A 15,802-nucleotide genomic window follows, 5' to 3' on the forward strand; every position below is an offset into this window, starting at 1 on the left:
TATTATGATGCAGTTTAAAATTTTATCAAAAAATGCTTACGATGAAAAAAAGTTTTGATGCTTAAAGCAAAAATTATAATTAACTTAAAAACAACATCAAAAAAAACTTAATTTGAATTCTTCATCCTCCAAAAATGCCAAATAAATTAAGCTGTGCTAGGCTTTCATCTATTTATCGTTTTTAGATGTTGATTTTTGAGCCTTTCTAAACTATATTTCACGCAGAATATACTAAAGTTAAGAATTATATTTGTTATTCCAAGATCTATATAGGCTAACAGTGTAAGTGGTTTCTAAAATACTGGCTCAGATAAATTCACAAATGGAAAATCCATAATACTCTCTAAGAAAACTCATATATTAATGGGGAGGGAGAGTGGTGGCAGGCGTTCATATTCTTACGAGAGAAGCATGTGTGTAAAATGATAGGGCCTTGTTTATGAGCCACAAGGCTTTTGTTTTCAAAATAACTAGTATTGAGATTGTCTTCAACTAACTAAACAAAGCTATGTTACTAGTATTAACTTTTTTTAAGTACAAAAAAGTTGTTGAAAGAGATTCCCTGGTGGTCCATTGGTTAGGATATGCGCTTTCACTGTGGTGGCCCTGCTTTAAATCCCTGGTTGGGGAACTAAGATCCTGCAAGCCATGCGGTGTGGCCAAAAAAAAAAGTTTTTGAAAAATATCTTTCAAAATATTTTTCGTCTAAAGATATTAAGAAATCTGTCTTAAGAAATCTATTTTGTCTTAAGATGTCTCTTAGTTTTTAAAGAGGTGGGATTCCATTATGGAAAAAAATTATTTAAAACAATGAACAGGCATTCCTACATCATCCTCATTTTGCTACTTTGAACATTTTACTTGCTGTAAAATGTAAAACTGCATGTAAAACTGACTTCTTACATGGCTGCCTATTATCGCTGTTAGCTAGAGTAGGATTTGTGTAGAGCATATTCTGTAACAAAGCAGATGTTTTGAAATATGTTGACAACCATGCAATTGGTATAGTTTCAAAATGCTTCTATAATCATTCACTTAAGCCTAAAAAGAGTCAGAAAACTTTTCTTGATTGAAGTATATTACTACCCTTGAACTTTTACAAAAGTTAAATGGATAACCATTTAAAATTTATTGTAATTAAGGATTAGAGTAATTAAATGGCAGATTGGAAGTTTAAAATTATTAAAATATTCGTGGTAATGGGTGTGGAGAACATTCTCAGTGGTGAAAATTGAAGGTTATAAATAGTCTTCATTTGAAATGATTACTTGTAAATATTATAATACATTTGTAATGAGTAGAAATTAATTTAGTGGTTAAACCCTTGTATATTTTGCAATCTTGTTTTTATTCTTTTTTTTTTAAAATAGTGTTTGCCAGCTCTGAGCCCGTTCCAGGATTCCAAGGGGATACTCTGCAGCTAGCATTCATTGACCTCAGACAAGTAAGATGTAATAATGTACTTCTCATTTATTGGTTTCTACTTCTCACCTTTTTTTTTTAAATGCTACAGGAATGCTTGTTTGCCTTGAAAAAACTTTTCTTTAGAAAAGTGCTTCTTTTTTTTTTTTTTTTGCGGTACGCGGGTCTCTCACTGTTGTGGCCTCTCCCGTTGCGGAGCACAGGCTCCGGACGCGCAGGCTCAGCGGCCATGGCTCACGGGCCTAGCTGCTCCACGGCATGTGGGATCTTCCTGGACTGGGGCACGAACCCATGTCCCCTGCATTGGCAGGCAGACTCTCAACCACTGCGCCACCAGAGAAGCCCTAGAAAAGTGCTTCTTTGATAACTGTTTTTGGTCCTTCTTTTGAACCTATACCCATTCAGTGTCTCAACTTCATGGGGCATTCTTATTGGTGAATATTTAACTTAGTTATTACTTGCAAAGCACATGAATAAATAAAAACTTTATACTTTGGTTTAATAACACTTGAAGCTTAAGTTATTTCTTAATGATTTCATGGTCGTATATGAAAATTGGTAGTGTAACATTAGTTTTAGGACCCAAGTTAAATGTAAATTATTACAACCTAGAAAGGAACCCCTTGCTTAAAATGTTGTCAGTGTAAAGAATGTTATTTTTATAGTTTTTCTATATGCTTCCAGAAAGAAGGATAAAACTAATTTTTAAAGGTAATTAATTATACATTTATGTAATTCTTTTCTAGTCACATAACTAAGTATAATAACAAATATGATTTTTAAATTTCTTCTATTCAGTTTACTCTTTAACTTCTCTATTGTCATTTTCTTTATTTTCTTCATATTACCTTTTTCCATCTCCCTCATAATTTTGCTTCTTATTCGTTTCTTCCTCTTTCCTCCTCCTCCTTTTTCTTTTTCTTTCTTAATCATAGGATTAAGGAGCTTAATAAAGCTGAGAGGCACAAGAGTGTGGAGGAGGGGTAGATCCAAGTTAGAGGGCTTAGGAGTGCTAGGATTGACAACAGGCGTGACTGCTGCCCTTGGCAAGAAGACCCAAATGGAGATGGAATTAAAAGAAAGTCACTGTGATATCAGTCTATTAATGGTCCCATCCCCTTTGAGGGAGGGAGATAACTGGAGATGGGGCTCCACCATTGGTATGAATAGAACTCTTCCACAGTGATGTTTGGAACAGGACCATTGTGAGCAGTTAAAGAGCTCTTATTTTAATAAATGTTTGAACACAGAGCTGCTTTTTCTAATTCCAAGCCAGTGTTCAATAAATATTTATGAAATGCTAAGTATTGATTATTTGGAGAGAGGAGATATGGTTGAAATAGACACAAAAGTAATATAAGAGACAGTTTCATCCTTATGGAGCTTAACAATCCTTTAGAGAAGTACAATACCCACAAACTGGCTAGGAATACTTATAAGACAGTGAGTTGTATGGAAATAACTGGTATTTCAAGTCAAGTTTAGAAGAAAATTGAAAAAGCCGTTCTGTCTCCCAATTATAATCTGTAAAGCACTGAACAACGTATTTATGAAATATTTTCATAACATAAATATGAAATAACCTAAATATTTTTATAACCTAAATACATATGAAAATGTATTCATATTTATTCTGTTTACAATTGGTGCTCATGTATTATGCCAAACAAGAAACACTATTATGAGTGACCTAGATCTACAGATGGTTAGCTTTACTAAGTTAAGGGGAAGATAGTAGAAAATGAAGAAAGTGGATTCTGAACTTCCATTTCAGTTTATTAGAAGGTATTCTTACTATTGAAGGTAGATCCATTTTCTTTACAAGGAGTTCTCTCTGTTGCTGTCCTGTTGCCCCTAATAAGATGATATAGAAAACTGAGTCCTTTACCAAGGTGGAAACAGGTTTGGTGGTATATTCATTTCCAAATTAGGTTATGACCACTTACATGAATATTATCTCCAGTCCAAAGAATATGTGATTCAAGGATAGCTCCCATTATATACAAATCATCTGTTCACAGAAAATTTGAAATTTATTGTTTGCTGTTTTCTCAGTTTTGTATGAATTTTTATGCTGTTAACTAGCTTGTAATCTCATTGTAGGATTGTAGATGGGATCACATAATTTAAAAAATTTTTTTATTAGAGTATAGTTGATTTACAATGTTGTATTAGTTTCAGGTGTACAGCAAAGTGATTCAGTTATACATACAAATATATTTATTCTTTTTCAGATTCTTTTCTCATATAGATTATCACAGAATATTGAGTAGAGTTCCCTATGCTATACAGTAGGTCCTTGTTGGTTATCTTGTCTTGTATATAGTAGTGTGTGTATGTTTATCTCAAGCTCCTGATTTATCCCTTCCGCCGGCGTTTCCCTTTTGGTAACCATAAGTTTGTTTTTGATATCTGTAAGTCTGTTTCTGTTTTGTAAATAAGTTCATTTGTATCATTTTTTGAAAATTAGATTCCACATATGAGTGATATCATATGATATTTGTCTTTCTCTGACTTACTTCACTTCATATGATATTCTCTAGATCCATCCATGTTGCTGTAGGATCACATAATTTATAAAGCTGTTGGCAAAGATTCTGTTCCTTGATTTGTCCAGGTAGGTAGTTAGTTCAAAGCAGAAAACTCTGATCCTAGGTACTTTCTTCCTTCAGACACAATCATCATTTCACAGCAAAGAAATCCTCTTTACAAGCATATGGCTCACTAGGGAATTGTTATGAAGGCAGACTTATAAATATTAATAAACATCTCAAATCTTTTTGGTTGATTTACTTATCAAGTAGTGCACTTAGAGGCATTAAGTCCTGATTGACATTTCCTCATCAAGGTAATTTCTTTTCTTTTTTAAAATATTTATTTATTTATTTATTTATGGCTGCATTGGGTCTTCATTGCTGCGCGCGGGCTTTCTCTAGTTGCGGTGAGCGGGGGCTACTCTTCGTTGCAGCACATGGGCTTATTGCAGTGGCTTCTCTTGTTGTGAAGCATGGGCTCTAGGCACATGGGCTTCAGTAGTTGTGGCATGCAGGCTCAGTAGTTGTGGCTCGTGGGCTCTGGAGCGGAGGCTCAGTAGTTGTGGCGCACGGACTTAGTGGCTCCGTGGCATGTGGGATATTCCCGGACCAGGGCTCGAACCCATGTCCTCTGCATTGGCAGACGGATACTTAACAACTGCAAGGTAATTTCTTTAAGAGACTTAAGTGAATAAAAAAGTCTATTATGAAACATTTAGAATTCTGAAATCTATTATGACAAGTATATAGAACTGTTAAAAGATTTATATAGAAATAACTAGTTAATATAAAACACAGTTTTAAAGTATGGTAGTTAGTATGCAGTGGAAGTGAGTAGTGGATAGAAAATTTTGATGAGCTAATTTTTGACATATTAATTTTTCTAGTCTTAACAGAGGCTTAAATTATTTTCTCTGATTATTAATGTTAAAATTTAATTATGCTATCTTCTTGTACTTTTGTATTCTAAAACAAGAAGAGGGACTTCCCTGGTGGCTCAGTGGTTAAGAACCTGCCTGCCAGTGCAGGGGACACGGGTTCGAGCCCTGGTTCAGGAAGATCTCACATGCCACAGAGCAACTAAGCCCATGTGCCACAACTACCGAGCCTGCGCTCTAGAGCCCACGAGCCACAACTACTGAAGCCCGCGTGCAGCAGTGAAGACCCAACACAGCCAAAAATAATAAATAAACAAACAAGAAGATGCAACTAATTCTTTTTTTTAAAAATTAATTTATTTATTTTTGGCTGCGTTGGGTCTTTGTTGCTGTGTGTGGGCTTTCTGTAGTTGCAGTGAGCAGGGGCTACTCTTTGTTACAGTGCACGGGCTTCTCATTGCAGTGGCTTCTCTTGCTGTGGAGCATGGTCTCTAGGTGCACAGGCTTCAGTAGTTGTGGCACGTGGGCTCAGTAGTTGTGGCACGTGGGCTCAGTAGTTGTGGCTCGTGGACTCTAGCGCATAGGCTCAGTAGTTGTGGCATATGGGCTTAGTTGCTCTGCGGCATGTGGGATCTTCCCGGACCAGGGCTCAAACCTGTGTCCCCTGCATTGGCAGGTGGATTCTTAGCCACTGCGCCACCAGGGAAGTCCCGATGCAACTAATTCTTGTCTTCAGCTACTGGACCACTGTGATATAACTTGAATTTTATGATTTGAGAGGCCTGGATTTAATAATTTGATAATGATAGTTATTTTTTACCTATATTTGTTTTTCAAATTAACTTACAAACAGTTTAGTGGTGAAATGCCAAGTATGGGAATTGGCCAAAAATAAAATTCATTTTGAAAACTTTAATCTCATATGAGGTGATGTAATTTTTTTATCAGTATCAGTGATTATTTAAATAAGGATACCTTAAGTTTCAGTAGTGTTTTTATGTTCCTGACTTCATAAAGATATTTCATAGCAGCATATTATTTTAACACTTTTATGTGAAGTAGTATATCACCAAACATAAAGAGGGTGCTAACACTTTTATTTACATTTCAGTTGAATTTCTGCACTTTTCCTTTTTTTTTTTCCCTGGTCTGTGATCCATTTCTGTCTTAATAGGGCAGCTGACAGTTCTTTTCAAGTATACTTAGAAAGGCAAAAAAGCCCTTTTCATAGTACTTATAAGGGGTCATGCTTCTGTTTTTTAGTTTGAATTTGATACTGCTTCATGAATTGCTGGGTATGAAAGATTAGGAAGTAGGTCTAGTGGTCAAATTTTACCTGCCCACCCGGACTTTGCCCTGAGGTCAAACTCCTGATATTTGCTGTTCTGAATAGAGGAGTTGATGACAAGTATGAGCTGATACAAGAGGAAAGTTAGAACCATATCAAAGCTGAAGGCAAGAGAATTGGGACTCAATGAGAGACTGTAGCTAAAAGATGGATCATCAGAATTGCCCTCTTCTAAAGAAAAGGAAATAGCTGACCTGTGAGTGAAAAGACTTTATCATCCTGCCAATCACATGCTTGCTAATGGAAGCCAGTTATCTCAACAACATTTTAAGACCTACTGCCCCAATAGACAATGTGGAGGATTAGCAGTACTGGTACTGCATTATGTGAGCATACTACTTCACTCAATTTTAAACGTGCCGTTTGAACATCATTTGTCTGTGTATACATGTTTTATAAGTAAAGCCTACCATCCTTCTACCCCCAGTTCTGAAATGAAGTCGCTAATTGGTGAAGGACTTTGGTATACTTACTTGCATCTGTTTTCTTTTACAAAGACCATCTCTTTTGTTAAATGTAATCTTTCAAATGGATTTCAAAAGAATTTTAAAATATGTAAAATTCTTTTGACAATGTATGAAAACCTTAAAATTTTTAAACTGTTTTTATTATAAGACTCTTTGTATAATGTATAGTATTCAGTGATACTTTTTAAAATAACTCGTTCTTAATACATAGCAAGATTTCAGTAAATATCACTGGAAAGTGAGGTGTCCCATATAACTGAATTTCCCAGGAAACTAAAGATCAGGTTTTTTTGTTTTTGTTTTTTAAATTTTATTTATTTCTGGCTGCATTGGGTCTTCACTGCTGTGCGCGGGCCTTCTCTAGCTGCGGTGAGCAGGGGCTACTCTTTGTTGCAGTGCGCAAGCTTCTCTCCGTGGTAGCTTCTCCCGCTGCGGAGCATGGGCTCCAGGGCCCGCGGGCTTCAGTAGTTGTGGCTCTCGGGCTCTAGAGCACAGGCTGAGTGGTTGTGGTACACAGGCTCAGCTGCTCCACAGCATGTGGTATCTTCCCGGACCAGGGATGAAACGCGTGTCCTCTCCATTGGCAGGCGGATTCTTAACCACTGCACCACCAGGAAAGTCCACTGAAGATTAGTTTTTAATCACCAAAACTCTAAAAATGTAGCCAATTTAGCAGGAAACTTTAAAAATGTATCTCTCACTTTGATAGCTTCTTATTGAACATATTTCTCACAGTAGACTGAGCATCCATGGCTCACTAATAATCCTAATACTAAATCCTCTTTACCTGGTCCTATTTCACTTTGTGATAAGTTAGACTGGCAAGATATTATTGCAGCACTTGACAATATCTTGATAATCCTTCAGACAATATGGAGAGGTTGAGGTAGATTGGATGATAATACAATTAAGTAGGTTTGAAGCTAATAAAACAGTTTCTTCCCTAAAGAATGTTGGCTGATGTATCTTTTCACCGTATATTTTCCTGAAGTGTCTTTCCAGGAACACTGATTTCTCAAGATGAGAAAAGATTTCTTTAAAAAAGATTCCAAGTCAGCTAAGTTTGGGAAACACTTTGTACTCGAATCCCCTCTTAGAGACTTACCATGTGCATTAGAATTGTAAGGACTGAGAAATGGTGCAGTAAACCTAAACTCATCACAGAACACATCCCTTACTAATTTTGGCTTGTATTACATGAAATATACTTTGGGAAATACTGCTTTAAGTCAAGATTCTGGCAGCACCCTCTAGATGTCTGTCTTGGACAGTTTGGGATCAACATATTTTTTAAATGATGACTTGGATAAATACATAGAAGAAATATGAATTATTTGTATAGATTACACAAAGCTAGAAGAGTTACCTAAGATGATAGAAGACGAAATCAAAGTGCTCTCAGTAGTCTTGAGTGATAAGCCAAAGCCAAAAAAGTTAAATTTAGCAAGAAAAATATTAAGTGCTGTATTTAATTTTTTTAATTAAATTTTTAAAAATACAGGATGTAGGAAATCTGACTTATATTATGAAAAAGACCTGGTCATTTTAGTTAACTCCAAATGAACCAACAGCGTGCTGGGAATTCTTAGACTACGCTAATCAGAGTGTGGTATTTGGGTTATTAGACCGCTGTGCTTTGGGCTGTTAAGACTGTGCATGATGGTATGGACGCTCACAAATGGGAGAGCACGTAAGAGAGAACTACAGAGGTAGTGAGTGATCGGATACCTTGTCCTATGAAGAGCCTTTTAAAAATCTGGGAATAGGGAACCTCCGTGGCGGACCAGTGGTTAAGAGTCCTCACTTCCACTGCAGGGGTTGCAGGTTCGATCCCTGGTTGGGCAACTAAGATCCCATATGCTGCACGGCTAAAAAAAAAAAAAAAAAAAAAATCTGGGAATATATAGTCTAAAGCCTTAGAGAGGTATGCCTTTGTAGTGCAAATCACATATGTGGTTCTTATTAGCTTACATATGAGCCATTTTCTTTTTCTATACCATTTTCTTCTGCCTGTTACAACCCTGTGCCATAAAAATTACAATTTTTCTTTCTCTATCTATGATTAGATTCCATTTTCAAGTATTTTATTTCAGGCAAAATAGGGAAAAGAGGAGTGATCATTCCTCTGAACTATATTTAGAGAATTTGAGAGAGAATTCGAATTGTGCAAAATATATATGGATCTCATAGCACTTTTCAAATAAATGTTTTATTGAAATATAACATACATTCAGGCAAATCATACTATTGCTGATTTTTGACAAAGTAAATACATCTCTGTAACACACAGATCAAGAAAAAGAACTTGACCAGTAAGTACCTCAAAAGAGACCCCTACCCCTTACTGCACTTCTCCCTCTCAAAGGATAGCAACTATTGTTACTTCTAACACCACAGATAAATTTTGTCTGATTTTGAACTTTGTATACATGGAATCATGCAGTATTAACTTTCTTTTTTAAATTTAATTTTATTTATTTTTTATACAGCATGTTATTATTAGTTATCTATTTTATACATATTACTGTATATATGTCAATCCCAATCTCCCAGTTCAACCTACCACCACCACCCCTGACCCCAATATTAACTTTTTGGTTCTGCCTTCTTTTGCTCAATATTATGTTTGTGAAATTTATCTATGTTGTTACATGTAGCTATGGTTCATTCATTCCCTTTGCTGTGTAGTCTACCATTATATAAATATACCATAATTTATACATTCTACTATTGATGGACATATGAATTGATTCCAGTTTTATTGTTACAGATTGAACTAACATGACATTCTTTTGCATGTCTTTTGGTGAACAGACCCATTTTTGTTGAGGTATTTACCTAGGAGTGGAATTGCTGAGTCAGGGGGGTAGGTATATGATCAGTTTGAATAGACACTGTGAAGCAGTTTTCCAAAGCAAGAATATTAGTTCGTACTTCAGCCAGCAGTGTAGAAGAGTTCTTGTTGCTCTGCATCCTTGGTATCACTTGATATTAGTTGTCTCTTCCTTTTCAGCCATTCCAGGGAGTATACAATAGTTTTACATTGTGGTTTTAATCTGCGTTTCCTTGATGACTTATAAAATTGAACTCCTTTTCATTTATTTATTGTCTATTTGAATATCCTCCTTTGTGAGTAAACTTTTCAGGTTTTTTGTCATTTTTTTCTATTGGATTGTCTGCTTAATGATTTCCAGAAGTTCTTTGTATATTCTGAATATGAGTCCTTCCTTTGTCAAATGTGTGTATTGCAAGTATCTTCTCCTGCTCTGTGGCTGGTCTGTTCACTCTTAGTGGTGGCTTTTGATGAATAAATGCTCATAATTTTGATGAAATCCAATTTATCATTTTTTCCTTCATGATTAGTTCTTTTTAATGTCCAGTTTAAGAAGTCTTTGCCTTCCCCTGAAATTGTAAATGTTTTTTTCTAAAAGTTTTATTGTTTTACCGTTCATATTTAGGTTTACAATCCATCTGGAATTGATTTTTGTGCATGGTATGGGGTGTAAGGTTCAAGATTGATTTTGTTCCACATGGTTACGCAATTGACCCAGCACCATTTTTTGAAAAGAATTGGCTGTCATAGCATTTTTTAAAATAAATTTATTTATTTTTATTTTTGGCTGCGTTGGGTCTTCGTTGGAGCACGTGGGCTTTCTCTAGTTGTGGGGGGCTACTCTTCTTTGCGGTGTGCGGGTTTCTCATTGCGGTGGCTTCTCTGGCTGCAGAGCACGGGCTCTAGACGTGTGGGCTTCAGTAGTTTTGGCACATGGGCTCAACAGTTGTGCTCGCGGGCTCTAGAGCGCAGGCTCAGTAGTTGTGGCGCACGGGCTTAGTTGCTCCGCAGCATGTGGGATCTTCCTGGACCAGGGCTTGAACCCGTCTCCCCTGCATTGGGAGGCGGATTCTTAACCACTGCACCACCAGGGAAGTCCCTCTCGTAGCATTTTAATGTAAAATAGTTATAAAACACAAGAGTTTGAAATATAAATGATATGTGCTTCTAATATACAAGTAAAATGCTTTCTGTTGTCCCCTAGCTAACTGTATGCTTATATTTCATGATTCATGCCATTCCCCATTAGCAAATTAGTTATCAAGTTGAGGTTTTAAAATAGCAGCCTAACTATACCCCCACCACATCAAAGGTATTTTTAAAAATAAAGCAATTCTAGAGCAAGTATTCATAACAATTCAGGTAACATAAAAGAAAAAAACTAAGCTACAAGCCCATGAAGACAAGAATCATGCCTTTTTTGTTCACTACCATACATGTATTACTTAACCCTATTCCTGGCACATAGTAAACAATCAATAAATGTTGAATAAGTGAATGCAAATTATTCAGCTATATTCAAACATATTTTTGGTGTACAGAAACACCTTATTTGGAATTGGGATATTACATGTAAGTTAATGTTCCATGTAAAGAAACATACTTTAAAAGCAGTAAAAAAATTTTTATTTCCGTTATTTTTGGTGGGAGTATTTCTAAAAATACATGACACATTTCTTTGCCTTCTCAAGTAAACGTGTAAGCATTACAAACATTTCTTGATTTACCTTGGTAAATCATTAGGGATACTAAAATAATAATGTGTTATTTCTAAGAAATGTTGTCATTGCTCCAAACCCAACTGTTCTTCTATGGATGAAGAAATATTTTGAACAGGGGAATTATAGGAATTTAGACAAAGGCACTATATGCCTTAATTGAGTGATCAGCAATGACTAAATATAGAGCAGAACTTAAATAAAGCACCATGTCCTAAACTTCTGTTATTTGGAACAGTGAGTCATGAAGAAAGTAAATTATAGACAAATAATTTTAGGAAATCCTGAATATTGTGTTCCTCTCTTGTAAATTCACAATTTCATTGGCACATTGAAGGCTTTGAGAAGTCCTATAATAGAGGGGTATCCCCTTTTTCCCCCCAAACCTGTTTGAGTACTAAATACTTTTCAAAAAAGAATCTCTTACTATCCTGCAAATCAGTGTTCTGTGGCACACGGTTTGCAAACACTGAATCATGTGGACCACTATTGCACTGCGTTACTCTGTGGATTCCTAGAACTATGTTCTGGTTAAAACATAGGGCTCTGAAAGCAAAAAGATAAGCCTTTCAGTAGATAGATGAAATTTAAATATTAAAATACAAATAATACAAAAGTGATGAAAATAGTAGAAAGTTTTCAAAAATAATTTGTTGAACTTCCTCTTTTTTAAAACATTCAGACGATTTTATGAAGGATGGTAATTACTAGAGGATTAATGCTGCTTAGATTCAGTAAACCAGTCAGTCAGTCATACAGAATAACTTGTTTTTAAGAAGCATGAGACAGTAACACAGGATTGCTTGTGAAGAATGAAGAGATTAAAGGGGGAAATTAAAATACCAGCTCATATGGAGTTCAGATCCTAACAGTTGTCAGATTCCTTAGTGAATCATCAAGGCTATTGTTATTGAGCCACAGTATGCATACTTGGAGAGAAATGAAGAATATATTTGCTACTTCCCCCCCTCCCCCTTACTAATACACTGTAAATGAGATGGGAAAATTTTGAAAGAGATATTTTGATAAAATAATCAAAGTACGTTCTATATTTTGTTTGTTATAAAGAGCATCTCCTAGTATTAAATACATTTGAAGTGACTTTTTTCGAGATAACTGTACCTTTCCTTAAGACAGAAAACCTAATACCTTCCAAAATAAGAATCTTAAAACAAAGCCAAAACGTCACAAAGAAGATAGTATTACTACTTAGTGGTACTAAAAACATGATGAAAAAACTTCAAAGTCCTTTAGAACTTACAGAAATTTTTTGCCTAGATGGTTTACTTTACACATTAACTTAGCTGTAAGCACCTTCAGATACAAAAAGAGAAGGGGTAGGGGAACAAAAGCTGCTTTGTTCAGTTTGCCTCTTTTACCTGTCACCAAGTCCTCCCTAGCAGGCAAAGGAGGAGTTGTACACCTAAAAAACCTCTTTTACCTTCCATCACTTCTTTGATCTGACATAATTTAAAGAATATATTTTTTAAAAGTCATTTTGTGACCCAATACATGCATCTTTTTATTAATGGCACCCAGGGAAGATTCTCTGTGTCCCAGAAGAGTCAATGGACCATTCTGAATATTAAGCCAATTCTTTTTAGTTTTTTTTTTTTTAACTTTATCAATTTTTGGAATTTGACTATCCATATCCTGATCCAATATGATCTCATATAGTTGGAACAGGAGTATAGTATATGCCATTTTTAAAAAAGGCAACCCATAAAACTACTTCAGATCTGTTTTCTTATTTATATATGTCATCAACATACATGTCATTTTCTTTCATGATAAATCCCAAATCTGGGCTTCTCAGTACCATATGCTACATGAGGAGACTAAGCAGCTATTAGCTGTGACTATTGCTCATTTGACTTCTCCGATATTCTACCACTTCGTAGAGAAATCTGTTAGGAATGATTTGTAGCTTTTTACTGTTTTTTTTTCCTTCAGCGTTCAACTCCACGAGCAGGAATTGGTTATAACATAGATTGCATTGCATAAAGGTCCTTATGTGCCTTTAGATCAGGGGTTCTAACCTGGGGATCACAGGTTGGTTTTAGGAGGCTTATGCAAAATTTTGTCTATATGTGCATATTTCCGAGAAGAAGGTCCAGTGTTTTAATAGATTCACAAAGGCATCATATATGACCTAACAACAGTTATCTCACCATCACTGCTCTAGGGAAACGGAAAGCTGTCCAGATGAAGCCAGATCACAAAGAGCTGTCCCATTTCCAGAGATGTCTTTATTTATTAAACAAATATTTGAGCACCTGCTCTGGGCACTCTTTTAAGTGCTGCTGATACAGTGGTGAAAAAGATAGGCAAGATCCCTGCTCTTAAAACTTGTTTTGTTGGAGGGAGATCCATAACAAACAATGATAATTTCAAACAGCTTTATATAGAATTTCAAATACATTTAGATTCTGTGAGAAAAATAAAACTGGTTAACGTGAATAGTGACTGGGAGTTAGTGGACCACTTCAGATTGGGTTGTCAAGGGTAAACCTCTTTAAGGAGTAGGTATCCGAATGAAATTAGGAGATATGGGGAAATAGTATTCCTGGCAGAGGGAGGAGCAAATGAAAAGTCCTAAGGTGCTGTCAGGGAAGAGAAAGTATGGCTATAGTGTAGTGAGCAAGGGGAAGAGAGGTGCAAATGAAATTGGGAAGGTTATCAGAGCCAAGTCATGTAGGACCTTGAGGGCCTTGTTAAGGAGTTTGGGATGTTATGTGTGATGGGAAACCATTCAAGGATTTTAGGCAGGTTAGTATCATTCTCTGATTTGCATTTGAAAAAGATTTTGCTGGCTATTCTAAGGAGAATAGATTGAAAAGGGACAAAATTAGAATCAGGAAGAACAGTTAGATGATTATTTTGGTAGTCTAGGGTATAGATGATTGATTGCTATTACTTAATTACTGATGCTGTGGTTCACTATATTTCACAGTAGCTTCTTCATGCAGACTCAGAGGTTTCTGTTTTCAATATGAGAAATGGTTGAATTTATCCACAGCAACTAGTTTGTTTTTATCTCAAATACTGTGAGTTATCCAATTATATTTTCTTCTTCATTACGGAGGTAGAATGCTCAAATATATAGGACAGCATCACGTGCATTTTGTATACTAACCTTATCTTCTCTCCTGTCTTCACTTTCTCTTGGCCCTGACTTTTCTCAGTTATTAAGCTGTATTTATCTTTTTTTTGTTTGTTTGCGGTACGCGGGCCTCTCACTGCTGTGGCCTCTCCCGTTGCGGAGCACAGGCTCCGGACGCGCAGGCTCAGTGGCCATGGCTCACGGGCCCAGCCGCTCCGCGGCATGTGGGATCTTCCTAGACCGGGGCACCACCCCGCGTCCCCTGCATTGACAGGCGGACTCTCAACAACTGTGCCACCAGGGAAGCCCAAGCTGTATTTATCTTGCATGTCTTTTTGTAAGTTGCTTTAAGATGCCTTTGGAACAAGGCAGTGTGTAAGTAAATTAAACATTTGTTAGCGGAATCCTAGAACTGTTTGTAGTAAAAGGCATTATGTATGGATGGATTTTCATTTATTGCTTCATTTACTAATTCATTTATTCAAGAAATGTTTATTGAGTGCCTTATGTAGCCAGCCACTGGGGAAACAGAATTGAACAGTAGACAATAAAATAAGAGCTAGACAATAAAATAAGAGCTAGAGAGATGAGTTAGTTGGTATCAAAGAAGATAAAGTTGAAGATAAACATGACTATTAGATTCAGAAAGATACCTTGGCTGAAAGGATGGAAATTAAGGAGTGTAGCGAGAAAGCCGTTGAAGAATCCAAATGGTGTGTTGAGGAGGACATTATCATGTAGGAAATCAGGAAATAGGATGGATTCCTGCTTCTCCTAATAACTACCGTGTGCTGTTGGGAAACTATTTCCTGAACTATTTCAACCATATATTTTAATGATTTAATGAAATCTGTGGGGGAAAATGGTGTATAATTTACTTTGGGGAGAGATCTTTTTCATCGCATGCTTAATCTTTGTTGTTAAAATCAGTGAATTGTGTGAAATTTGCATCGCAGGTGTCATTAGTTGATTGAGTCAGAAGTCCCCATCTCTTTGTGTATGCCATACTTCATCTGGATGATGGCAAGGCCTGTGAGCCAGACCTGTATCGTGTTAAACTATGAGGAGCATAGTTGCTTCTAACAGTACTGCTGAACAAGGGGAGTACCCTGGGAACCCACTTCCTTGTTCTCTTTATCCTCCTCACCTAATTTCTTCTACCCTTTTATATACATAGTCAGACAGTCTCTCTCTAACATGCCCCCAAATGGTTATAAAATTTAGGAAAGAAGTTCAGATGTACTTCACCAGAGAAAGATAGGAGAAACCTGTTAAATATATACTTGTATTTGACCCAAACTGAACAACTTTGGATTCTACCTAAAGGGACATGAATGAGCCTTGTAAGTTATGAAGGAATTGTTAAGCCATAATTCTTGCCTTGGAGACTGGGTGTCTGCCAAGACTTTACTTTGAAATTTCTGTCTTCTGTTACTAATCTTAAGGCATCATAACATACAATTCTTTTGCCACTAGTCCAGTTTATTCTTTTATGATGA

General features: G+C 36.2%; 1 protein-coding gene across 5 annotated transcripts in view; it reads left to right on the forward strand.

Moving 5' to 3' along the window:
- Nucleotides 1-15,802, forward strand: part of EXOC6 (exocyst complex component 6) — a 205,402-nt gene that overhangs the window by 168,097 nt on the left and 21,503 nt on the right. For all 5 annotated transcript variants that reach the window (XM_060126179.1, XM_060126181.1, XM_060126180.1 and 2 more), the window contains one exon: nucleotides 1,371-1,444. In XM_060126179.1, the coding sequence (XP_059982162.1) occupies nucleotides 1,371-1,444 (74 nt within the window). The remainder of the gene's footprint in view (nucleotides 1-1,370; nucleotides 1,445-15,802) is intronic.

This window comes from Lagenorhynchus albirostris, chromosome 16 (assembly GCF_949774975.1).
Source record: "Lagenorhynchus albirostris chromosome 16, mLagAlb1.1, whole genome shotgun sequence".
Classification (NCBI taxonomy): Eukaryota; Metazoa; Chordata; class Mammalia; order Artiodactyla; family Delphinidae; genus Lagenorhynchus; species Lagenorhynchus albirostris.